Source organism: Coenobita brevimanus, chromosome 28, assembly GCF_032717465.1.
Source record: "Coenobita brevimanus isolate Jiangsu-jjx chromosome 28, ASM3271746v2, whole genome shotgun sequence".
Lineage (NCBI taxonomy): Eukaryota > Metazoa > Arthropoda > Malacostraca > Decapoda > Coenobitidae > Coenobita > Coenobita brevimanus.
The window spans coordinates 11,070,032-11,097,162 of NC_136981.1; the positions used below are offsets into that span (position 1 = coordinate 11,070,032).

The window sequence follows — 27,131 nt, forward strand, 5'->3', positions numbered from 1 at the left end:
TGAAAGATAGGAATAATAGATTGTTGGTGGAGAAGAGAGAGAAATTGAGGAGATGGAAGGGAGCACTTTGAGGATTTGTTGAATGTAGAGAGTGAGAGCAGTGTGAGTATAAGTGGTTGGGGAATGGCTGGGAGAAGAAGAGATGAGAGGAGGGAGGAAGAGATCAGTAGGTCAGAAGTAGTGGAAGCGATGAAGAAGATTAAGCTGGGAAAGGCCCCAGGAATTGATGGAGTGTGTGGTGAAATGCTTAGGTATGGGGGTGAGATTGTTGTGGAGTGGATATGGAAGTTGTGTAGATTGGCTTGGGAAGAGGGGAAGGGTTCCAGAGGACTGGAAATCAGGTATAATTGTTCCTCTGTACAAAGGAAAAGGAGAGAGAAGTATGTGGTAACCATAGGGGTATTTGCCTTCTTAGTGTGACTGGTAAAATATATGGTAGAATACTCATTGATAGGGTTAGGCATATGACAGAGGAGCTAGTTGGAGAAGAACAAGGGGGATTTAGGAAGGGAAAAGGGTGTGTAGATCAGATATTTGTTCTAAGATGTTTAGTGGAAAAGTATCTAGAGAAGGGAAGGAAAGTGTACGCTGCCTTCATGGACTTGGAGAAAGCTTATGACAGAATAGATAGGAAAGGTATGTGGAAGGTATTAAGAATATATGGAGTGGAGGGGAAATTGTTGAGTGCTGTGAAGAGTATGTACGAGGGAGCTAGGGCTACGGTGCGAGTGGATGGTGAGCTGAGTGAGTTCTTTGATCTCAATGTGGGACTGAAACAGGGGTGTGTAATGTCTCCATGGCTGTTTAATATATATATAGATGGGGTCGTAAAGGAGGTACAAGGTAGGGCAGTGGATGTGGGGGTGGCCCTAATGAATGAGGGTGAGATTTGGAAGCTTCCGGTGTTGCTGTTTGCTGATGATACAGTATTGTTGAGTGAAGATGAATGGGAGTTGCAAGGTTTGGTGAATGAATTTGGGACAGTGTGTAGGAGGAGGAAGCTGAAAGTTAATGTAAACAAAAGTAAAGTTATGGTGTTTGAGAGGAATGAAGTCACAGAGTGTGCAGTGAGGTTGGATGGTGAGGATATGGAGAATGTGAGTGCATTCAAGTACTTGGGTAGTGTGATGAGTAAGGATGGAACTTTGGGGGATGAAGTACGTGAAAGGGTACAGCAGGGAAGGAAGGCTGTTGGCACACTGAAAGCAGTGATGAGAAATAGGGAGGTGAGTATGGAAGTTAAGAAGTCACTGCATGATGGTATTGTGATCCCTACCCTGACGTATGGAAGCGAGGCGTGGACCTTGCAAGAGGGGAACAAGTCAAGAGTGAGAGCAGTGGAAATGAGTTACTTGAGAGGAGCATGTGGAGTGACATGGAGGGACAGGTTGACGAATGAAGAAGTGAAGGAACGTTGTGGGGTAGATGTGGATGTGGTTGAAAAGATTAGGAGAAATACACTGAGGTGGTTTGGACATGTGGAGAGGATGGAGAATGAAAGACTGACTAAGAGGGTGTATGTAGGTGAGGTGGAGGGAGGGAGAGGGAGGGGTAGACCGAGGATGAGGTGGAGGGATGGAGTTGAGAGGTATGTGAGGGAGGGGGGGGTGAGTTGGGGGGAGGGGAGTCAAATGGTGGGTGACAGAGTGACTTGGAGGCGTTTTGTCTGCGGCCACCCTTTGCGGGATTAGGGCGTCGGGCTATAGATAGATAGATAGATAGACTTGGTAGGAATCTGCTTCTCAAGAAGTAGGACAGCCCAGACCTGCTGGCATGCCAGCCCTGTTTCCTATATACATCATCATCACAATAGACTATTGATTAGAGGCTGAGTTTTGTGCCATATGCACAGTAGTTGCACTACTTGAAGGACTTCGAATTATGAATCGTAGTTATTCAATATAATTGAACAGGATGTGACCTGACTGTGAGTGGAGGGACTTTTTAAATGATGTGACTGAGTCAGCACTAACAGTATCATCTGACATAGAGTTCCAGAGGTCAATACATTTGATACTGAAAAATCTGCGTCTACACTCACCTGAAGTGCTAGGCTTGGCCACCTTGAATCTGTGGCCCCTGGTGTGAGTTAATGAAGGAAGAGAAAAAAGCTCTGGCAGTGCAATTGGGGACTGGCAATGGCAGATTTTCCAGCACTTAATAAGGTCAGCTCTGATAAGTCTCCCTTTCACAGAATACAGGCCCAGGTTTTTCAGACGGTCACATAACTGAGTTCAGACAGACCATTGATTTGATTAGACCATTTGCGCTGTAGACTCCAGGAGCCTCAGGTCTCTGTGACAGCCTGTGTTCCATACAGTGGAGCCGAACTCCATGATAGGTCTGATGTGCGATTTAAATAAAGTCAACATAAAATCTCGGTCACGACAGAGAATGGACTTCAATAAATTACTTGCGAAGCCTGCTGCCTTTTTTTTACGGTATTTCCTATGTGCGAATGAAATTTCAGGGAACTGTCAACTAAGATACCCAGGTCTTTGAGTGTAGTTTCTACAGAGAGGTTGGTGTTATTCATGCAATAGTGCCGAAGTGTGCCAACAGAGTTCCAATCTACTGGGCCTCTCTGACATCGTAGTACAGTGCACTTGTCAAGATTGAAAAGTAAACCCCAGGACTCAGCAATATTGTACACCATACCTATGTCCTTCTGGCATGCACTTATATCTGCAGCTAATGAGGAACAGGTGTTTTGACGCAACTTGAGGCAAATCTTCATGTCATCAGCAAAGTATTTGCATTTGGAGCGTATGTATGAGGGCAGAAAGTTTATATATACCAGAAAGAGCAAGGGGCCTAGAACAGATCCCTGGGGAACACCACTGAGAACATTCCTTGAGGAACTGGTGCAGCCGGACACAGACACTTGCATTGTGCGGCCGGACAGGAAGTCAGAGATCCAGGTCAGCGAGGAACCACTGACCCTAAGTGGCCTCAGCTTGTCAGTGAGTAACGAATGGTTGACGATGTCAAAGGCTTTGCTAAAGTCAAACAAGACAACATCCACAACATACCCAACATCCAACCACGACGTAACGTCATTATACACAAGTAACAGTTGGTCGTCTACTGTTCTACCATGTCTAAATCCATACTGCTCATTTGACAGCACTCCACTAGTGTCAAGGTAGTTGTATAATGCCTCTGTAATAAATCTTTCCAGGGTTTTACAGCAGACAGAGGTTAGGCTAATAGGCCTAGAGTTAAGAGGCATGTGTCGAGAGCCTTTCTTGAACATAGGAATGATAATGGATTTTTTCCAATCCTGTGGCAATTTACCAATGGTGACAAACTTTTGAAATATCAAAAACAAGGGTAAGGCTAAGGCTGGGCAATATTTCAAAAGACTGGGGTGGAGGCCATCTGGTCCCATACTGGCGTTCAGGTCCAGGGCTGCGAGCCTATTCCTCACTTCTTGCAAAGATAAGGTCACTGTATCAAGGATACCCTCAAAAGTTTGGTGAGGGAGGGGAGCATAAGGAGCATGTGTCGAGTAAACTGTACAAAAATGTGTAGCAAAAGTTTCTGCCATCTGAGTACACTCAGATGTTAACACTCCATTGTCCCACCTAATGGGGCCTACTAAGGGTGCACCTACTTTCTTATTTCTAATGTACTAGTGAAATAGTTTTGAGGAGACCTGTAGTTTTCTAATCAGTGACATTTCATGATTGATTTGCATATGCGTAGTTACGAAAGCTGTCGTTGAGAGGGTCATAGTGTGACAGAGTTCGAGAAGCCTAAGGAGATAGTTTTCCATAAACACTCCTGGAGTGTTTGTATGTTTCCCAGGCTTTTCTGCAACGGTTTTTCAAGGCCTTGGGAGGTGATCTGGGAAGTGGGGAAGGCGTGCTAGACATATTCGGCACACACTGGTCAACTAATGGGCTATGGATGACTGCAATCTGTCATACATAGGATCAATCGACAGGCTTTGGAGTTCAAAATGACTATTTCACGCAGATTACACTGTATTTATTTTGTTGTATTTGGCTTTATCCCAGGAGCACCTGATGTGCAAATAGCTATCTGTCACAACAGCGGCCTGAAAATAATATTGTAATAGCACCGGACAGTGTCCACAGTTGGGCAGGGGACTCGCTACCTCAATTTCTCCTACTCTGTCATTCTTGGTGCCTGAGCTTAATTTTTTTTTTTTTTTTTAATGCGAGGAAGAAGGAACCAAAGGCCATTGTTACCCACCGGTGCAAATCTAGACATGCAAAATAGTCCAGGAACGACTGGTGGAGGGGAGGATATTTCATAGCCAGTGCTGTGCTTGATTTCCAGTTGATAAGGGGTAAGTTACTTCCCAACAATTAGTACCTCTTTGGATGGACAGAAGTCTAATAAGAAATTTAGTAATGCTTGGTTATCATCATCACTGCTGGAAGGAGGGAGATATATTACAATAATGTACAGGTAAATGTAAGTAAATGGATGGCACAGACATTATCAGAGTTGGTGTTGATACCTACATAGCTTATTCTACTCCTTATATATATACATACTCCATGCTTATGGATATTGCCTTTGGTGTCAATAAATGAGAGGTTAAAATTATTAATTTGAACAAACGAATCAGGGATTTCAGGCAGCAGCCAGGTTTCAGTGACTCCAAAAATATCTATATCATTGTCTGACAGAAAATCAGAGATAAAATGTAATTTATTAGTGATACTATTTACATTGCAGAACCCAAATTTCAAATTGCAAAAACTCACTGTTGCCTGGGAAGACAGTGAGGTTATTGGTTTAAATTTCTCATGGGTGTATTATCTTGCGAGTGGGTTGCTGCAACATGATCTATCCATACATGTCCTAATCCTGCAGGTCACCATCACCTAACAATGTATTCTAGCCTACCGGTACTGGAACACTACCTAAACTAACCTGACAAATTAACTAAACCTAACCTGGTCTAAGTGTACCTAACAATTTACCCTAATCTAAATGAAATGAAATCCACTCCAGAATAATCATCAGTACAGCAAAAGGGGCATGGATAACACCAAGGACACACTGTCAACAGATAAAATGAACAAGAAAAATAATTTACTCCCCCCCAAAAAAGAGATAAATTAATTTGGGTAATGAGTAAATCTCTTCCATTATGCCAGAACCAAACACTCATAGGTAAGATTTAAGGAACATGATGATAATAGTGGCGCGGGGAGAAATTCAGCAAGAAAAGGTCAATTACCACCCTGAGAAGTTTGAATACATAAAACAAACTGGAAGAATACAAACTGAATTGGTATGGCCTTTCTGCTACTTAAAGCAAAGCGTGCATTTACCAATAATATAATGGTTATATGTCAACAGGTTACACGTGATAATAGACACATGCATCTGACAAAGCTGGGGAACAAATGTGACGTCACACGTGGTGCGGGCTACCATATATTGGCAATACATTCCTCACTGCTTATAGCTAATGCCACATACTCCCTACACCCTACACACCCTTTAACATGTTTATACCCAAGTATTACATTAATAACTGGGTTAAAGACATGAAACCTCAAAGACAACTGTACACGAGTGCCATAATACCATCAATTACTTCCTTTTAATCCTAATTTATCGTTATCAACACAACTTCATACAATCCACAATCATTATACATGTTTCTGCCACTGTACTATACAAATCGCAGGACCTTAAACACAAATAAACTCACTTTTAGGCAACACAGCACGAAACGCATCTACTCATGCGTTCTATGGAATCCCGAGAAGGTATGGCCAAAGAATTCTGAATCGAAACCTCGGGAAAATTAAGAATTCTTAATTTTTCTTCAGACGCTTTGTTTTTCCTGCAGGAATAATAGCAAATTGACAGACTTGGAGGGCAATATCGGAATCATGGATGCATTTAGCTTCCCTATTATATAATCAAAGACCTCAAAATGTGAATCACATGTATCAGTTTGCCAGCGACAAAATCAGCCGGCAGTTGTGTAAAGTAAAATTGATAACGTTTCTGTGTTTTATAAATGAAAGACTCAAACTTGAATCATATGTAATTAATGATATTTAAAACCAGTGCCTCCAATATTAACAGCGAGCGACAAAATATTGCCACTGGTATCTGAAATTAATATTTGAACTCTAGTTACAGTACATGCATTCAAAAAATCGCCTAAGCACAGTCTTGATACTGTGACTTACCTCACTCTACTGAATTTCCAGTATGAATCTGTAGCTGAAAATTCTCAGATGTTAAAAAATGCACAAATCAATGTACAATAAAATTTGCCGCACTTTTAGCCGCGTTTTCGTGATTCTTTCCACTCTTTCAGTTCACTGTTTGCCGGTATACAGAAATGTTTACCGTATCAAAAGTTACGCTAACATCTAACTTGATTCTGATTGGTCAAAACTAGACATTCATATCTGGTTCGGACACAGTTGCCAGATCCCTTTTCTCCAGCCCAATAGGGCTACTTTATAGACGTAAAAGAATGGAACAACAAGCTGTAAAAAGAAACGGAAGTAAAAGATTCATGGCGAGTCTTAACAAACAACTACATTAAAAAAAAAAAAAATGCATCACATATGATGAATTTCTCATAATTATCACACTTGGCCTACATAGGAGGTTCGCAGTGTCTAATCCGCAGGTCTAAAGGCGCACATTTGTTTGTTATCGCTCATCTTCAGCAAGACGAGGCGATACAGTTTTCGTCGGCGTCTCTCTCTATCTCTCTCTGTTCCCAAAATATCTCCAAAAGTTGTGGAGGAATTTTTAACAAGACTTCAGGAAATAGTAACTATGTGGTCGGGCAGAAGAGACTAAATCTTGGTGAGGATTTGATCAAAGACGACCAAATGCCAGCCGGAGGCCATATATCAAAGCATTTTGGCCAACATCTCATCAATGGATAGAGGTATTTTCTTCAGATTTGGTTTGTATGTAACTTGTAGCAGAGAGGTGAAAATTTTGACTAGCCCATCGGAAGAGGTGGTATAGGTTGAAAAGTTAAATATTTTCACAAATAAATTCGATAATTAGAGGGAAAACCTAGAAATAAAAACAGGATGAAACAAGAGCTCATTATGAGGCCAGCATTAAGAAACCATTGGATCCTGCTTTAAGTAGCTCCAAGTAAAGAAAATATAGCTACATACGGTCAGTGGTTACAAAGTATATACAAGGTACGACAAACGGAGGTAGTGTACGTACATTTAGTGTTTCTTGGCTTAAAAATATGGAGTACCTGTACAACAAAAGGAGGTGATGGGTCTTGCCATAGTCATGTCAGTATTAAAACAATATAAACAACATAAGAATGAATGCTGAGGTGTAATATTCAAGTAAAATCGTGAAGAGATAAATGAAAGTCTCCTGAACCGATAAGAATATGAACACTGGGCTACATTTTTTGGTGTTGGGCGGGAAGGAGACATCTTCGTCTGGCAATACTGTGGCCCACCAAAACATTGAGGATCACATGTGGCCGTCCTGAAGGGAAATGTCAGTCAGTTTTGGTATATATATTGGGTGTAGCTCCTGCTGCATCGCTGTCCATAAGGTAAGGGACATGAGCGACCACACTTACTTCTTCAGGAGGAGGTATGTGGGAAGTGGAGGCTTAATGTCTTGGAAGGAACGCCTTTGACCGACCTAGGGCTTTCCACTAGATTATTTAGGAAGTCATTTTTACTCATGAATTATGATATTAATACCATATCTTAGCAACCATATGTTTTAAAATAATTAAGTTTAGAGTATCCTCCGGTATAATCGAAATTTGCAATTAGGGTGATTGTCCATCCATTCAAATAATTTTGGTATATAAGGGGCTTGGTTATTTCACCACGGTAGTGTCATCCAGCATTTTCTTTTTTCCAGAGTTTTCTCATCAGGTTTCCAACGTTTTCTCTGTTAAGTGTGCTTGTATTATTCTTTTTTTTTTTTTTTTTTTTTTTTTTTTTGTAAGATCATTCTTAACGTCTTGAACTGTGGAAGTACCATAGTTAGTTATGCATTTCCTGCCACTTTAACTGTGTATATTAACCCATTTACTGCTGTGCATCAGTTTAATTTTCCTTCATTGCACCTACATCCATCTGTTATTTTGTTGTGCTCTGTGACATCCCCAATTTAGAGGGGTCTTCTCTATGATACAGTACTTCTGTCATAAATGTGTCTTTATGGAGTTTCAGTATCATCCCGTAAGTAGTTTTTCTGATCATGCCACTCGACTTTGACCTCTCAATACTGCCATCCCCAGCTGTGCCAGGGTGGTTGAAGAGGCCCTTATGGAGAGGGCAGATTTTCATTCAGCATATCGTGTAGCTTTTGGTAATGCTATTATGACTGATGCTTATGGGAGTTCGGTTGAATATTTAATGTCTCCAGTAGTGAAAAATTTAGAGCGCAGTAATAGTTCTAATAAATTTCAACTTTTATTTGTTGGGAATGAGCAGTGAATGTTGTATTTCAGGATGGCAAGAGTGAGGTGGTGGCCAACGCAGCCGGAGACAGAGTGACGCCAGCGCTGGTGGCGTACCATGACACTGAAGTGGTGAGTCACATGCCTAGATGCACATCATGTAAAAACAAAAATATGAAACATTTCCATCTTTACAGTTTGAAACAGTGGACAAAGAACATGAAAGTAATCTTCAGTAATCTGTCATGAATGTGTTTGCTTGCAGTTTTTACTGGTACAACATTTAGAAGAAACTCTGTACCATTACATGTTAACTACATTATCCATTTAGAACTACTGTATATGACCATGCTGATTTTGAAGTTAGATGACTCTTTATTTTTCTTATGCAGTCATTGTTCAGATAACGCACGAATATTGTTCCTGGCAGGTCCCACTTTATGAAAATTCTGCATGATACTGCCATATTTTCACATGTTAAAGGGTTTCATGGTACCCAGGCCAGCCCCAACTTCACCTTTTGAGGCCATTTTCCCGGGATTTTTCACAGGACATTTACCTACATAAAAATGACTTCAGGATATACAAACACTGGAAGAAGGGGGAGTGGGGTTCCAAGGCAGGGCAGGACTACTATTGGTCCCCAGTATGGTCCTCTGGCTGCGCCGGCCCCACATGATCCTTCATACATTTATAGAGTCAGTTGGAATTCCTTCCCTCTCCCGTCAGTTGCAGTACACGACCTTTCCATTTACAAGCGCTGGGTCAGACACTCGAAATCTTTTGTCCTGGGCAGATCTCCCGTAGGCCCACACTGTCTTCAGTATGGCATTCTTCTTGCCCAGGATCTTACGAATAGTTGACACATTGACCTGGTCAGCTTTGGCAGTGGCACAGTTACTTTCTCCTCTCTCCTTCCACTTCATCACGTCAAGCATCTGCTCCTGGGTCAAACTCTTCCGCCATCTTGCTGAGTCACGGTGGGGCGGCATGGTCAAGCTGGGTCAGGTGGCCAAAAAAAAAAAAGCAAAGTTAACACACAGCATGTGGGGAAAGAGTTGACTGGAGTGGCCCGGGAATGCTCGGCAGACCGTGACGACACCCTGCGCCGACTTGTGACATGCACATGTCACGGACAGATGCAACGCGCGCTATGGCTAAATTTGCCTGCATTTTGTTTGTTTTTACCTTGTTATGACCAGTTTTCTTGTGTAATGACTAAATATTCCATAATTTTTGGTCTCATGCCACATTATCACTATTATAGCAGCGTAATACAGATATTCCTTCCCTAATGTGGGCATTTGCTTCCGCATCAACCTCGTGTTAGGCAAATATCATGTTAAAGGGACTCCAGAAAACCCCAATTTCCTTACGCACCCCTGCCCAAAGTCCACTTTTTCCCCCCTTATGGTGCAAATTTTTTTTATACCCCCCAATTTAAATCTCCTAAAAAGCATTAATATGGTTATAAAAAATACATTAAGTCAATACAGGACTTTATTTTCCACCACTGAGTCCCCCAATCCCAACCAATTTTGGAAAAAAATTTTTTTGGCTCAAACCTCTGCTTTTGGTGAGAAACATCGGAAATTCATAGAGAAATAGCTCACCTGAGGTTTAAAATACTGAATACAGGTAGCCGTACCCCTTACCTTACTGGGTTTTCTATTAGGCTGGCTCCAAAGAGAACGAGTTCTGTGGGAGGGTAACAATTCCACACCACTCATAAACGGTATTTATTTATTTATTCGGTACGAATTTATATGTAGTACGAGAGTATATTGGTTTTCACTCAGTAATATAGGCAAAATAAGCATTGTTTCACTCACCAAACACATCAACATACCTGACCTTTTTTGGCAACATTACCTGATCATCATTTCTGACTTGTTTCTTCCTCTAATGCAATGTAAACTTTGTCCTCCACATTGTCATCGATTGGGGAATCACTCTGGCCCTGAATGTCTTTATTAGCCGGTCACTGGTAACAGGTGAATTGCCAAGACAATGACATGTTGGGTAAGGCATTGTCCCTGCCTGGCATCTTGTGCATCTTGTAGAGGAAGGTGTCCCGTGTGTATGTACCAAAAATCACGCGCGAAAATAGAAACTTGTGCAAATTATGAACCTTGCAATTGCGTGACGTACCATGGCGTTGACAGGTCTAGCTGTGACAAAATGTTGCGACGTACCCATACGTCGACAGGACGCCTCGGGTTAAGGTGAAATGAAAGCACATTTCAAGTGTTCCAGGTGCGTTTTGCCAAGGTTTGTCGCCCTGCCTCCTGTAGTCGATATGACCCTGCTTACACGGTGCCGACTGTTAGGCATCCACAATCAATAATGGTATGGGGGTGTTTCTCAGGTGAAATGGGAAGGGGAGGCCTCTACTTTCTTTCTAAGAACTTGGTGATGATTGGTGGCTGGTACATTCTAGTTCTGAAAGATCATTTGTTAAACTTTTTTGCTATTCATGGGTGCGACTTTTTCATGCACGATTCAGCTCCATGTCACAAGTCAAGAAAGGTGACAAAATCGCTTCAGGATAATCAGATTGAGGTCCTCGACTGGCCAGGCTTCAGTCCAGATCTAAATCCGATAGAAAACTGCTGGGGAAAGATGAAGAAAATCATGCTAGAGAAGACACCCAATTTGGACAACCTCAAGATTAAACTGGCAAATGTTTGGTGCAAAGAAATATCCTTAGATTACTTTAGAGATCTAAGTGATTCCATGCCAAACCCCATCCAACTGGTCCTGAAAAACAAGGGAAATATGATTATAATAATGAATGGCATTTCATGAACAAACATTGTGATGTACTATGATTTCTGTGTTTTTTAATACCTTATGGGGGAAGGTCCTATGTCAGTTTGCAGTAGCTGTGTATATATATATATATATATATATATATTTATGTGTTCGACTCTGGGCATAGGCTTCACAGCCTGCTATCAAGGCCCAACAGTCCTCCTACATACCATACACCTCTTCATGTCACCACTTCGGCGCTAACACCCACCGTCCATATTGAATACATGTTAGGGCTGTCTCATACAGGACTGGTGTGTTGGTATTAGCGGTGGTATTTTTACGACATGTCGGCGGGTCTTCTGGTAGATCAGTAAAGCCTGATTTAATGAAATTCAAATCCTTAAACTGTTCCCTGCCCCAGCAGGGATTTGAACCTGGGTCCACTGGGACTGCAGGCCACCTCTCTACCGATTAAGCCACCGCCTCCCCCAAATATATATACTGTATATATATTTATGTATATAAATATATATATATATATATATATATATATATATATATATATATATATATATATATATATATCCATCATCCAATCCTACAATGCCCCAAGAGGAGCACAGGAGCCTGGGGCTAGGCAGTTGGTCCTGACATTTAAGATGAGAGTGACCAGCCTCACTCATCCCTGAGTGGCATTACATGAGCAGTCAACCCCAACCACCCCTTGGATATAAACCTTCACCGGCTCAATCCGTCTGGAGCGCAATAATTACCCACTAAACCACCAGGTGCCCAAATCTGGTTATATGGTTACCACCCAGCATAGTAAATGGTTTCCTGGTGTACAGGAAACCATTTGACTTGTCACTCAGTGTAGAATCACCCACAGGCAGAAGGAAAAGGAAAGAATGAAGGAAAGAAAGACAGAAGAAGGAATGTAAAGTCACTCATAGGCAGAAGGACAAGGAAAGAATGAAGGATAGAAAGAAGAGGATGGAAGAGAGGAAAGGGCAGACACCCGAGAGCAGCAGTACATCGAGTGAGTGGATGGTGAGCGCCCTCACCTACCACTTACACACATATATATATATATATATATATATATATATATATATACATATATATATATATACTATACATACCATATTATGTACAGTATATATATATATATATATATATATATATATATATATATATATATATATATATACATATATATATATATACTATACATACCATATTATGTACAGTATATATATATATATATATATATATACAGTAATCCCTCTAATATCCGGACGCCCAATAACCGAACATCCCCACTAACCGAACCTTATTGTCCTGGGATCAAACATTCCCAAAATGGTCCGAAAATCCAAAAAAATTGGAAAAAAAAAAATCGATTTTTTGCCGACCGTAATTTGAACTTGCCGCGCGCTCAGCGTGAGAGCATTGTTTTGGTTCGTCATTCCTCCGACGTCCGATAGAGCGCCGCTGCATCCTCCCCACTTCCCGCCTGTCTCTCACCGCGACAAGACCTACGCTCTTCGCCATGGCTTGGGAAAAGTTAATGTGCAACACTTAAATTTAATGGAACATTATTTGGACTAAAGTGAACACTGTGAAAAGAACGGACTTCTGTGTGTTAGTGACTAAGTTCAGTGCAAGACTTCAGGAAGAGTGTAGTGCAAGTGCTTCAGGAAATCGTTCTTACTGTCAGAGTCCGAGAGGAGGCGGTTATTCATCGAGGTGGCCAGGGACTTGCTGTAAGTAGCCAAAATGTTTCATGTTGTACTATTTTCCATACTATATTTACCAGAATGTTTCATATTGTATTTTTTCCCATACTATACTTACCAGAAAGTGTCATACTGTACTTCTTTCCATACTAAACTTACCTCATGCATGTGCAGTAGGAATGTGTTTTTCAGAGTTCGGTTAGGTTCGGTTAGGTTAGGTTCGGTTAGAGTCCATAAGTACCAGAATGTTTATTAATGTATGAACATACTTCTAAACCCACATTTTATGTGTCTATTGCATTTATTTCAGTCATTTATGTGCCTTATTGGTGTGATTTGGGTGTTAAATAGGTGCTATGCATGTCCGGAGGGAGTTGTATAGGTGTTTCTCTGTGTTAGGGTCCGTAAGTACAAGTCCATAAGCTGGGGCCCAATATCCGGACAAAACCAATATCCGAACAAAACCAATATCCGAACCTACCGATGGCTCTATTGATCCGGATATTGGAGTGATTACTGTATATATATATATATATATATTTATATATATATTTATATATATATATACCATATATATACTGTGTATATATATACAGTGTATGCACACACACACACACACACACATTTATTTCCCCCATGGGCAGATCTTTCACATATTCTGAAATAGTAATGGAATGCTGTAGCCCAGCCACAGGCCTCCATACCATGAAAGTGGTATTGACAGTATGGAACATTTTGTTTTTACAGACACTCTTCAGTATAAGTGAGGGAGATGTAAATATTTATTTAAAAATAAAAAGATAAATTGGGGAAACCAGCAGATCATCGTCATAGCAATCAACGAAACTTTAATAGGCAGTTCACTGTAACTTACTGTGGATCTGGTAGCACTATAGAATATGATAAAGGATTCGTAGAATGATGGCAACTGACTCTCAGCTTTGTTTACTGTAGTGGAGCTGTAATAGGCACTTTTTTGTAACTTGTAAGTTTAATAGCATAAAAGAACAGTAATAAAAGAGACAATAACAAAGGCTTAGTGTATATCACATTCTGATTTTTATAATTTTTTTCTCATAGACAGTCAGAATCTATACAGAAAAATACCCCTAAGAAAAATGTGTGCTAATACATAAAGGAAAATATATTAAACATTTGGCTGGATGGTTGTGCATATGAAGTGGAGTGAGGATTCCAGTGGCTTGAGTGGCAAGTGAATGAGTGTCTGGCCAATTTCAGTGGGCAGCTGTTGATTACTTCTTTTATTGTTTTTTCTTTTTACAGCATTTCCATTCTGGACCCTGCCTCACTTAATCCTAAGCTGGAAATAAGAGATCATGGTGTTTCAGTAAGATTTCTAATAGTGTTAGAGGCATTGGCTTTTATATACTTGTGGCTGAGTTTCCTTGATAGGAGTAATGATTGTCTGGCTAGTTACAAGCATGTAACCGTATTTCTGTTGTAGTACCTCCCAGGGTCAGTGGTAGCCAGTCATGTACTACCTCTTGTATGTAGACCTATCCATTTCTGTATTTTTCTCTCCTGCAGGTGACAGGTCTAGCGGCCAAGCAGGGGATGATACGACATGCAGGGCGAACCATCCAGGGTGTCCTGCGTGATGCTGGGGCCAGTGAGGACGAGGTTGTGGGGCAGAGTGGGGGAGGGGGCACATGTAAGGCCATGTGGGAGGAGGGACGGGGGGCACGATACTTGGTTCAGCGTGGGGAGAAAACCATTAATGTTACACCGGAGGATGTTCTCACTCATATCTTCACTCTACTTAAAGGTGGGTCCCTGGGTTAGGTTAGATGTGATAGCTTAGGTTAAGTCATATTAGGTTATGATAGGATTGGTTGTCAGATTAGGGTATGATGGGTTAGGTTGAGCGGTGGAAAGTTATATAAAGTTTAAATAGATTAGGTTATTAAAATGAGGGTGGAGGTAGCAGGGTGTGGCACTAGGTCCAGTGGAGGGAGGATACCTCTACTGCCACTCCAGAGAATGTTCTTGCTAAGGTTGGCTTGATGAGAGGAGGTAGGGATGAAATGAGGTAGAGGAGAGTTAAGTAGAGATGAACCAAGTATGGCAGAGATTAGGAATGATGCAGTGTAATTTAGCAAGCAGTGAGGTAAAGATGAGGGTGGAGTGTGGTATGACATTTTCTCACTTGACAAAAATCACTAACTCTGTAGGTTTCTTGATTACCAAGTTTCATGAAATTGGAGGGTAAATTTTGCTGGTAACCACTGAGACTCATTTCTGCCGCACAGCTAAGGCGTAGTGAAAATAATGCTACAATAACTTGGTGTTTTGCGTTGTGAGCAGCACAGTTGCATCAAATGAAAACACACTGGCAATAGCGAGGCATAGCAGGGGAAGGAGCAACTTGCTAGAAAATACTGAGGTAGAGTCGGGTGGAATTAGGTAGAGAAAGCTGAGATGGAGGTTGGAGTTGGAATGAGGTAGAGAAGACAGAGGCAGGGATGGTGTAAATTTGTGGCAGGGTGAGGCACAGATGGGATGGGATGACACAGGGTGGAATGAGATGAGGAAGGTTGAAGCACAAAAGGTTAGGTTTGATATTAGATTGGGTTGAGGCAGAGTTGGTATGAAATGAGGTAGAGAAGAATGGGACAAAGCTGGTTTGTACAAATCTGACAGATCTGGATCACACTCACAGCTTGAATACCATACTGTACTCAGTTTTGGTTGCATGAAATTTGATGAGTTTGTGTTATAAGGTAGTAATGATTGTCCTTGGTTACTATATTCTGATCATCGACTGAGCCAAAAGGGGGTTAGGGATCTTTAACCAGTGAAAACAAACTGAATACAGTTCTCTTGGGTTCCTATTCCTGTCTTGTGAGAATCTTAGCCATTATCATCATCATCATATCATCATCGTCCGGACCTCCTTTCCCACCCTAGGGCAGGGTGAGGAGTAGCGATGTCTGGACAGCCCAAATATTCCCAATTCAGTGGCCAGTCTCAGCCATCTAGTTTAATAATATGGTAACCAGTACATTAAGCTGTCCTATAGTTAAGCATGACGTTTGTACCATACAGCTTTATTCATTAGCAAATATTCCATTAGATATTGCGTCGGCACACACCAGCGAGAGTGAGCTACCAGTGGTGGTTTGTTTACCGGGATGGAGTGGTGAGGGGGCAGTGACATCTGTGAGGAAGGCTGCCACAAGAGCTGCCTTTTCTGTTATGGCAACAATCACACATCCTGCTGCGGCCGTTCTTGCGTATGGCCTCGCCGATGACAACCAGCGTAATCTGTGAGTGCCTCTTGTTATAGCATGTTTCTAACTTGAGAAAAATCCCTAATCCGTTTTAGCTCAGTTGATGGCCAAATGTACCGTAGCCAGATTGGAGGGTTGGTTTGACCCATTCCTGCTTCATAAGTAGTGACCAGTGAATATTATAGAATCTTGACTTAAGTATTCAAGTTGTGAGAGTAGTCCAGCTGTATGAATGACAATTTTAGTTCTGCTTGGTTTACTTTAATTTGGCGTAAGGTGGCCATCTCTTGAACTCTGAACTGTAATACAAGATTAACACTAGAATGTGGTGCTAGTCATGAAGAATTGTTATGGAGAGAATGAAGAGACAGTACTGTGATATTGTGCCATTGAACTGTGGAAAGCATCATGCAGTGTGAGAAAAATATCTGTCAACTTAAAAGTGAATGAACTGTAGGTATGTACTTTTTTTTTATTATGCTAAATGTCCATAACCTAAAATAACCTAAACTGCAGTTGTAGTTTGCTTTGAGATTTTTATTTTTTAACAGTTGCATGTGCATGCATGCATGTTTGCTTGTGTACTTGGGATATAGTGCTGCTCATGGGTGCCTGCCCTTTCCTCTCTTCCTTCTTTCCACCCTTCCTCTTCTATCTTTCCTTCACTCTTTCCCCTTCCTTCTGTGTACGGGTGACTTTCCACTGTGTGACAAGCCAAGTGGTATCCTGTACTCCAGGAAACCATTTACTATGCTGGGTAGTAACCATATAACCAAATTATGGCATTTGGTGGTTTAGCAGTCAATTAAGGTGCTCCAGTCGGATTGAGCTGGTGCAGGTTTATATCCAAGGGGTGGTTGGGGTTTATTGCTCATGTAATGCTACTCAGGAATGAGTGAGGCTGGTCACTGTCATCTTAAATGTCAGGACCAACTTGCCTAGCCCTGGGCTTCTGCGCTGCTCATGGGGCAACACTGGATTGGATGATAAATGAATGAGTGATGATGATGATGATGATGAAATGATGACAGTATTAAAGAGGAGGAAGGTGGTGATGACAGTGATGAGTGGTACTGATGATGATAATGATGATGATTGTTTTGCAGTAACGTGGTGGTGATACACTGCGGTGGAGCGACGGTGAGTGGTGGTGTAGTTGAGGTGGCGGGCGGTCTGATTACCACAAAGGAAGCCATCACCTCCACCATCACAGCTGGCGACTCCATCACAGACATCCTTGTGCAACACTTTGCTAAGGAGTTTTATGCGTTAGTATCTCAGACATTGTACATTTATTGGGGGTTTTCAAAGTTATACAGTCTCTCTCTCTCTCTCTCTCTCTTCCTCCTCTTTTTTTTTTTTTTTTTTTTTTTTTTTTTTTTTTTTTTTTTGACAAAGTTCTTCCCAGGTTCAGGCTATCTGTTGACTGGTATTTATATGTCTATAGCCAGAGACTTCAATCTTGAAAGGGATGACCACAAACAAATTGTCTTCATGTCATTCTGACCTGTGCTGTTAGGGTGCCTTCTGTCCAGCTCATAGCCATCTCACTCATATACCTCTCCACCCCATCCATCCATCTCATCCTTTGTCTCCCCCTTTCCCTGTCCACACCTGTCTACCTTATTCGCATACATTCTCCCAGTCAGTTTGTCTTTTCCATTCTCAATACCAGAACAAAGGATGACTCACAAACACTCCACTATGCCCTCACAGTAATGCAGCCCCCTCACCATGACAAAAAGACTCTATAACTGTTAATATATGCACTAGGAAGAGAGGTCAGTAATCTACTTGAAAGGAAGTTGGGAATGGCTCAATGATGAAAGGAACTGCCTAGCCAGGATAAATGCTTGATTGGAAAAATTCTATTAAATATGAACCTTAGGCTGAAATGTGGGCTTGGGGTGAAGCTACTTTTCAAAACAAAAGCATCAGCATGCACCACACCAACAACAGTATTACACATACAGCTCTTTAACATAAAATCGACAAAAGATTTCTAGGCAGAGCTGGATGAAGTGACCAGTTTCTTGCAGGACACTTGAGTTCATGTTCAGATGAGCATGGGTTCACAACATCAACCCAGCTCTCTCTCTCATAATTCTGGAAGGTGTGGCCACAAACAAATTGCCTCCATGTCATTCTGTCCCCTGCCTTCTCTCCAGTTCACACCTCTCTTACTCATATGCCTCTCATCCCCATCCCTCCACCTCATCCTTGTTCTGGCCTCCTTCCTCCCCTCTACCTTGCTGACATCCACTCTTCTAGCGAATGTCTCATTCTGCCTTCTCTCCATGTGACCATATTGTACTATATAATAAACACAACTTTGGTGCTGGTGAAGACAGGATCATGCATTGGCACTAATATAACCATGAGACTAGTGTACCAGATTATACAAACATTTCTCACCTCTCTCCTGTCTCCCAAAGGATGATGGTGGACAACAGGAAAAGGGCACCTTCAGCTTATAGTTCATCAGGTTCACGTCCAAATGAGTCTGGGGGACAGCAACAACAATTCATATTTATTGGGGGAATTTTATTTTTGTTCTTGTGGCCCCAGGCTTATCTGAATGTGAACCTGTGGACTACAAACTGAAGTTGCCCTTTTTCAGTCCACCATGCCCACCATCTTCCTTTCGGGGGATAGGGAGGGAGATGTGAGAAGTTCATATTGGTACCATCATATGATGGTGACTGTCTCCATTACCTGTTTGATATTAATCCCCCCCCCCAAAAAAAAAAAAAAAAAAATAAAAAAAAGCTGTATTATTAAAAATTGATGAGTTTTTTTTTTTTTTTTCTATTTTTTTCAGTAAGTACAAAGGCGACCCGCTGGAGAATCGACGGTCGAGGAGGAAGCTTTATAATGCAGCCGAGAATTGTAAACATGTCCTGTCCACCATGAGCACTGCACAGGTCAGCCTCAGATAGAAGGGAGGGGAGGAGGGGGGCAGTCATAATAGCCTTAATGGCACAAATGAGGACTGAAGTTTGTTGGTTGATGGGTGCAGGGTGTTGTGAGTGAAGTTGATGTCGAGTAGTGTCAACTAATAAGAGTTTACAAGGTGAAGGTATTGGTTTGCTAAGAGATGGGGTAAGTTAATTACAAGAAAAAGTTAGTATCTTAAAGACCTTGCAGTCTATACCGAGGGGATACTGTACTTTGTACTGTATTTGCTTGGTAATGCCTATCCAGTTTGCAAACATTTTAGTGTGTGCAAGATCCTGTCTAAGCCTCATTTAAACTGCCCTTCTGTAGTACTGTTAACAACATCGTTGGGGTGACTGTTGCAGATGGAGCAGATTCTGTACTTGAAAAAGTTTTCACACATACTGGTGTTAAATCTTTTCAGTTTCAGCATCCAACCATGATTGTGTGTTTAGTATGTGTTGAGACTAAAGAACTTTCTTTGGTCAAGATTGTCAAACTCATTAATTATTTTAACCCCTAACCGCTGGCTGATGTGTACAGCCGTCACGATTCAGGCGAGGAACGCTGATGGCTGATGGCATATACTGCACCCACCTTCCCACCACCCTTTGAACCCGCGACCATTTTCTATGATACCCACCAGGTTGGACCCCCAGGTACCCCGAGGATGCGCGGTCCAGTCTGTACATGGCACTGGTAGCGTGGGGAGCCATGTCTTCTTCTTTGTCATCGTCCGATTCCACAACATCTCTTGAAGGGCTCGATCGCCTCGTCGACCCCTGTGAAAGTTCTGCCCTTTGTGCTGGGGATGAGACTAAGTGATAGTGCCTTGGACGACACTGTGTCCTCACAGACACTTAGTGAGAGCGCGTCCTCGGAGGAGAGGAAAAGCTACCCTGTGGAGAGTGACCTCTCTCACCCTCCGACCCCTAGCCGCTCTCAGACGCCAGAGAAGGCTCTCAGACTCCTGCAGGAGGAGGGAAGGACCTTCAACAGTTCACTGAGGAGGAGGAGATAGATGATCCAGTACTCCGGGCAGGTGAGCGTGAAGCTGGTGGTCATCAGCAAAATAAACACCAAAGAGCCGTCTCTCCTACACACTCGCCGCCTGCATGCCAACGTCTCACCCAACAACATTCACCTACACCTCGGCCTAGCACCTCAAAGGCAGATTCTCCACAACCAGGCCCTTCGGGAGTGGTATTTCTCCCACGAGCCCCACATGATGATACTCGGCACCAAGTGTCTCCTCAGGCAAGTCCCGCATCAGGGGAGTCATCATCCGTGTCACGGGGTTTTTATAATATCACGGTAATTTTGATATAAATGCTTAAATATTATTTAAATTGATAATAATATTCAATAATATTGAAGAGCAGAGACAATGATTGTCTTGCTACATCAAGCAACGATTACTTTACGCTGGCTTAGCACGATTCTCTGAGAATGAGAATTTATAAACTTCCTCAACAGTACACAGCAGAGACTAATTACTCACAATTGCTGAATTACTGTACTGTTAGCCTCTGGAGAAAGTTACATCACCCCTGACAATAAATAACTAATACTAATAATAATAACATCAGGTTCTTGCTGATGCATTAACTCCTGGCACAACGGATTTTAAGTTAATACAACAAGACTGGTCTAAGTACCAGTTATGAATAGTAAATGTTTATGCAAGCTAGGAGCTATATGGAAAATAAGCTTAATTTGGATTAAATGAAACAAGAGTTTACTTACATTAAGCTCAAGAAAGGAACTGTTAAATTTATTAATCACAAAAAATAAATTTAACGTTACAATTCAAATCAATTAAATGAGACGCACTCGCTCACTCACACAGAAGCTAAATACTTACGCCTAGGAAAAACACCTTAACTAAACTCTTAAAACTAGGAAATACACAAAAGAAATACCAGTCGATGAATGCTTTGTATCACCCAGGGGGTGGGAGTTTGAAGAAACTGATACTCTGTGGAGCTTGGGATGCTAGCTGACCTCTCTTCACTTCTGAGCACAGGACCTCTCTCCGTCAAAGCCACCACTAGACTGAATTCAAATAATGTACAGGCAGGACGCACAAGCTACCAGAAGGCGTGGCTAACGGTTTAGGCAAGCAGAGGTGAACGATAAAGAAACAATAGTATCGCTCAGTAGCGCACTTAGTGACGTGCATCAAATCGGTCACCCCTGAAAACGGTGACGAATGATTTGAAAAGTATACCCCGAAATGGAGAGAGAAACGGTTAACTGAAGCGATACACAGTGAGTTTTCCACTAATAGTTCGTGGCTTCTCACAAAAAGGAAATGTCGCGAATTGATTCGTGACATTACGCCCCATGAAAATTAAATCTTTCTTCCTTCAGAAGAATGATTTCAATATACATACATATAAATCCTAACTCAGTCACACAAGATTCACACTGTGGTGTGTGTGCTATCCTGCTACAGGAGAAAATCGCAGTCGCCAGTGAGTGAAAAAACCTCGTATTTACGTTAATAGAAGCAAGCTTGAGGGAAAAACTCCGTGACGACGGTGAAAATCCTGTACTCAGGTCAAACTGAGCGAAAATTCGCTACATTTACACTGACAACTAATTGTTGTGTAGCGTGGTGTATGTAATACACGGTGTAGGTGTGACAGTTGTAGTGTAACTGTACCTACGTGTAAAATGACACAGTAAATAATATGGCGACGACGAAGGCAGAGGAGAAGAGGCAGCAGCGTGCGGCAGATGATCAGCTGGTCTGCACAGCAAAACTGCTACACCCATTGCTGAACCTGCAAAACCAATTAAGGTGGAGCATCAAAAGTGTCAATGAGACAAAATTCTTACAATTACTCTCTCTGGCTAGCAGTCAGTACATGCTATGAAAAGTACACTCGAGGTCGCCATTAATTTTAGCACACGATTATGGTCGGCAAGTTGAGAATCCCTGTGCAAACTCGGGTCTTCCATAGCCTCGAACTGCACACGGGTCCTCAACCTGTGCCTCAACCTACAGTACTTATATTAATATCGGAGAGCTGAGAAACCTTGTGCAAACTTGGGTCTTCCATAGCCTCAAGTCGCCTCTGCAGAGTTCTCACTTCCCCCTTAACCTACAGTACTTATATTAGTATCGGGGAGCTGAGAATCCTTGTGCAAACTTGGGTCTTCCATAGCCTCAAGTCGCCTCTGCGGAGTTCTCTCTCGAACTTCCCCCTTAACCTACAATACAATACTTATATTAGTACCGGGAAGCTGAGAATCCTTGTGCAAACTTGGGTCTTCCATAGCCTCAAGTCGCCTCTGCGGAGTTCTCTCTCGAACTTCCCCCTTAACCTACAATACTGTACTTATATTAGTATCGGGAAGCTGAGAATCCTTGTGCAAACTTGGGTCTTCCATAGCCTCAAGTCGCCTCTGCGGAGTTCTCTCTCGAACTTCCCCCTTAACCTACAGTACTTCTATTAGTACCGGAAAGCTGAGAATCCTTGTGCAAACTTGGGTCTTCCATAGCCTCAAGTCGCCTCTGCGGAGTTCTCTCTCGAACTTCCCCCTTAACCTACAATACTTATATTAGTATCGGGAAGCTGAGAATCCTTGCAAACTTGGGTCTTCCATAGCCTCAAGTCGCCTCTGCGGAATTCTCACTTCCCCCTTAACCTACAGTACAATACTTATATTAATACCGGGAAGCTGAGAATCCTTATGCAAACTTGGGTCTTCCATAGCCTCAAGTCGCCACTGCGGAGTTCTCTCTCGAACTTCCCCCTTAACCTACAGTACTTCTATTAGTACCGGGAAGCTGAGAATCCTTATGCAAACTTGGGTCTTCCATAGCCTCAAGTCGCCACTGCGGAGTTCTCTCTCGAACTTCCCCCTTAACCTACAGTACTTCTATTAGTACCGGGAAGCTGAGAATCCTTATGCAAACTTGGGTCTTCCATAGCCTCAAGTCGCCTCTCAACTTCCCCCTAACTTACGGTACATAATATATATGTACAGGCCCTGGACATAATGTGTCCTGTGGGGCCAATGGGCGAGACGTCAGGTCTGCACCCACTTCACCACTACCCTGTCTCTCAACTGTCTCAGAGATTATGGGTGTGGTTACAAATGGCACAGGAAGGGCATGTCCCTGATTAGTGGTGATACTTTGGCACACACTACAGGAACGGACAAAACTATCTATGTCCCATCCCATCCCTGGCCAGAAAAAGTCACCTCGGATACAGCCCTGGGTCTTCCTTTTGCCCATGTGACCTCCTGAGACTGAACAATGACCCCATTGTAACACTGCTAGGCGGTACTTGGCGGGAACGACAAACTGCAGTCGAACCTCGCCCTCGGGTGTTCGTGACTCACGGTAGAGCTGTCCTTGTTTGCGAAGGAACTTGGCTCGACCTCCCCGTGAATACTTAATCACTCGACCCTTTTGTTTGTTCCGCACGGTAGCAAGTGTCGGGTCAGATTGTTGTTCTTGCACAACAAGTTGACTACACATCAGATCTTGCGGCGATTCAATGATCACTGGGATGACACAGTCTGGAGCCTCAGTCATGGCTCGTGTTACCGCAGCAGCCGAAGTCTGAGTAGCGTCATTGGAGCAACTATCCTTGACTCCATTAATATTGCCTACTATAAAGTCAAATAGAGGCTCTGGCATGACAACCGCAAGTGTCATACCAGTGTAAAATGGAGATGCCACCTGGATACATGCCTCAGGGAACAATCTCACTGATCCATCAATAAGCTTTGCATGGATCTGTCGACCTGTATACTGCTCAGGCCGAACTAAACTCTGCTTAACAGAGCAACCTGAGGAACCATTGTCTCTCAGGACCTTCACAGGAATGTCTCCCACTAACCCTGGCTGAACAAGGAAGGTACTGTCACCTGTGGGAGGGCCTGTGGAGGAAGCAGCTAGCCACTCATGAGGCTGCTGAAGTGATGTGGCAAACATTGTGCCTTGAGGGTTATATTGGGAAGATGGAACATTGGCCATCTGTGGAGGGGGGTTCACTGTCACTGTGGGACTAGTGAACTGTGGGGAAGTACCCACACTGGTAGGGACGTGACCACCATGCTGCTGCTGAGGAATGAAGGCTGCATTCGCTTCCTGCCTCTTTTGAGCTGGTGGTGAAAAACTTTGTCCCGACGGTCGGTTGCGTGGCTGATACTGCTGCTGGTTAGGGTACTTGTTGTACCTCTTCCACTCAGGTTTCTGAGTGTTTTGCCCCTGGTCCTTCTGTGGTTTGCTTGGACCTTGACCATTACTCTGAGAACGGCCTTGGTGCTGGGATTCAGTCTGAGACGGCTTCCCAGACTTGGCAGTATCTTTTCTGCTCCAGGTGTTTTGCTTACGAGCTTGATACCCGTATGCAGTAAAGAATGCGTCAGCCTTCTCTGCCATTTGGCTGGCATCTTTCACCTGGCAGATCTTAAGCTGTGCTATGAGTTCAGCAGGCCACGACCTCTCTAGCTGTGTACGCAGCATAAGGTCAATTATCCCCTCACGCGTGGAAGGAGTTTCATCTTTCTCCATCCACTCATTTAAGTAAGCTGTGAGACGATCAAGGAACTGAACAGCAGTCTCCTTGTCTTGGAGACGAGCTCGCATGAACTGAACTTTGGCGTCGTCTACTGTGAGACCATACGCCTTAATGAGTGCAGCTTTCATCATCTCATATGTGAGATTGTCTCCACGAATTCTGTGGAGAATATCGAGGGCAGGGCCCTCAAATAAACTAAGAAATTGGATCCGCTTAGCTGCCTCATCCAGTTGATACATGTCTGCCATGTCCTCAAAACGAGCTATGTACGGCTCGATTCGCTCGCTTTCCTTGTATGAAGGAAGCTTGATGCGTGGGGTCGCCAGGACATGTGCAGGAAGAACGCTCGTGGATTTTGGACCAACTGCACCAGGTGTATCTGAAGCCAAGGAATCTCGCTTGAGCTTCATCATTTCATATTCGTGTTTTTCACGTGCCTCATGTTCGGCACGTTCGTGCTCTCGTTCTCGCTCGCGTTGTTCACGCTCATATTCGCGCTGTTCTCGCTCTTGTTCGCGCTGTTGTCGCTCTTTTTCTAACTCAAGCTCGCGTTGTTTCTGCTCGTGTTCGCGCTGTTCTCGCTCGTATTCGCGCTCTTTCTCACGCTGCTCTTGTTCATATGCACGCTCTCTTTCACGTTGTTCGCGCTGTTCTCGCTCGTATTCGCGCTGAATCTTACGCTCTTCACGGGCATCATTCTCGCGCTGCTGTTCCTGATTATGCCGTGAGAGTATATACTCTTTAATTTCGGTTGGGTCCGAAAGACCCACATCTTTGGCTTCCTGTAAAAATACAGTAGTAGCCATTTCGCTAATTTATTAAGCAAACCGAAATTGAGTACTGACTGCTTAGCGACGAATACTAATAAACAAAAGTAAAGAGTACAGACACAAGCTAGTGGTGACCAGTCTTATCCAGTTAACTGGCAAAGAATAAATCAAAAATGTAAATGACTGGGAAGACTCAATAATAAACACAATGGTACGGCGACTTCCCAGAAGCGAATAAAATTGTCTGGCGTTACCAAAAATAAACTAGAGTTAAGTATTCTATTGATTAATAAAGCAAAATTCACTTGCTAAATTAAGGGTAAACACCAGTAAGCTTGTGCCTATAAACTTTAATGATAAATACCTAAATATGAATGAGTGAGCACTATCTCGTGAATAGCTTTATAGCTAGGAGTTAATATCCTGGAATGAGGTCGCCAATTGTCACGGGGTTTTTATAATATCACGGTAATTTTGATATAAATGCTTAAATATTATTTAAATTGATAATAATATTCAATAATATTGAAGAGCAGAGACAATGATTGTCTTGCTACATCAAGCAACGATTACTTTACGCTGGCTTAGCACGATTCTCTGAGAATGAGAATTTATAAACTTCCTCAACAGTACACAGCAGAGACTAATTACTCACAATTGCTGAATTACTGTACTGTTAGCCTCTGGAGAAAGTTACATCACCCCTGACAATAAATAACTAATACTAATAATAATAACATCAGGTTCTTGCTGATGCATTAACTCCTGGCACAACGGATTTTAAGTTAATACAACAAGACTGGTCTAAGTACCAGTTATGAATAGTAAATGTTTATGCAAGCTAGGAGCTATATGGAAAATAAGCTTAATTTGGATTAAATGAAACAAGAGTTTACTTACATTAAGCTCAAGAAAGGAACTGTTAAATTTATTAATCACAAAAAATAAATTTAACGTTACAATTCAAATCAATTAAATGAGATGCACTCGCTCACTCACACAGAAGCTAAATACTTACGCCTAGGAAAAACACCTTAACTAAACTCTTAAAACTAGGAAATACACAAAAGAAATACCAGTCGATGAATGCTTTGTATCACCCAGGGGGTGGGAGTTTGAAGAAACTGATACTCTGTGGAGCTTGGGATGCTAGCTGACCTCTCTTCACTTCTGAGCACAGGACCTCTCTCCGTCAAAGCCACCACTAGACTGAATTCAAATAATGTACAGGCAGGACGCACAAGCTACCAGAAGGCGTGGCTAACGGTTTAGGCAAGCAGAGGTGAACAATAAAGAAACAACAGTATCGCTCAGTAGCGCACTTAGTGACGTGCATCAAATCGGTCACCCCTGAAAACGGTGACGAATGATTTGAAAAGTATACCCCGAAATGGAGAGAGAAACGGTTAACTGAGCGATACACAGTGAGTTTTCCACTAATAGTTCGTGGCTTCTCACAAAAAGGAAATGTCGCGAATTGATTCGTGACAATCCGCTTACTCCCACACCTCTCCCTCTCCTGCCCCCTCACCCCCTGCCCGTGGGTGTGCACATGTGCAGAAAAAAACGTCCTGCACATAGCAGACGGCCGACTTTACCACATGTGAGTAGAGTTGATAATACCTTTTTGTGGGAAGATGGAGCTGGCATTGAGCTGTCTGTGCCGGTGTTCGACGAGGAGGGAGCAGGCATGCAGGAGGATGAGCTTCCCC

At 42.6% G+C, this 27,131-nt stretch overlaps 2 protein-coding genes across 2 annotated transcripts in view; one reads left to right on the forward strand and one right to left on the reverse strand.

Annotated features, from left to right (window-relative positions):
* RpLP2 (ribosomal protein LP2) overlaps positions 1-5,760 on the reverse strand; it is a 49,113-nt gene extending 43,353 nt beyond the window's left edge. The window contains exon 1 of the mRNA XM_080268511.1: positions 5,702-5,760. The gene's annotated coding sequence lies outside the window, so the exon portion shown is untranslated. The remainder of the gene's footprint in view (positions 1-5,701) is intronic.
* A 1,695-nt stretch (positions 5,761-7,455) lies between these two features.
* The window catches only part of LOC145394730 (heat shock 70 kDa protein 14-like), a 37,591-nt gene continuing 17,915 nt past the window's right edge, over positions 7,456-27,131 (forward strand). The window contains exons 1-6 of the mRNA XM_080268512.1: positions 7,456-7,555; positions 8,471-8,551; positions 14,464-14,701; positions 16,010-16,202; positions 17,273-17,434; positions 18,988-19,090. Coding sequence (XP_080124638.1) covers positions 7,496-7,555; positions 8,471-8,551; positions 14,464-14,701; positions 16,010-16,202; positions 17,273-17,434; positions 18,988-19,090 — 837 coding nt within the window. The 5' untranslated portion in view covers positions 7,456-7,495. The remainder of the gene's footprint in view (positions 7,556-8,470; positions 8,552-14,463; positions 14,702-16,009; positions 16,203-17,272; positions 17,435-18,987; positions 19,091-27,131) is intronic.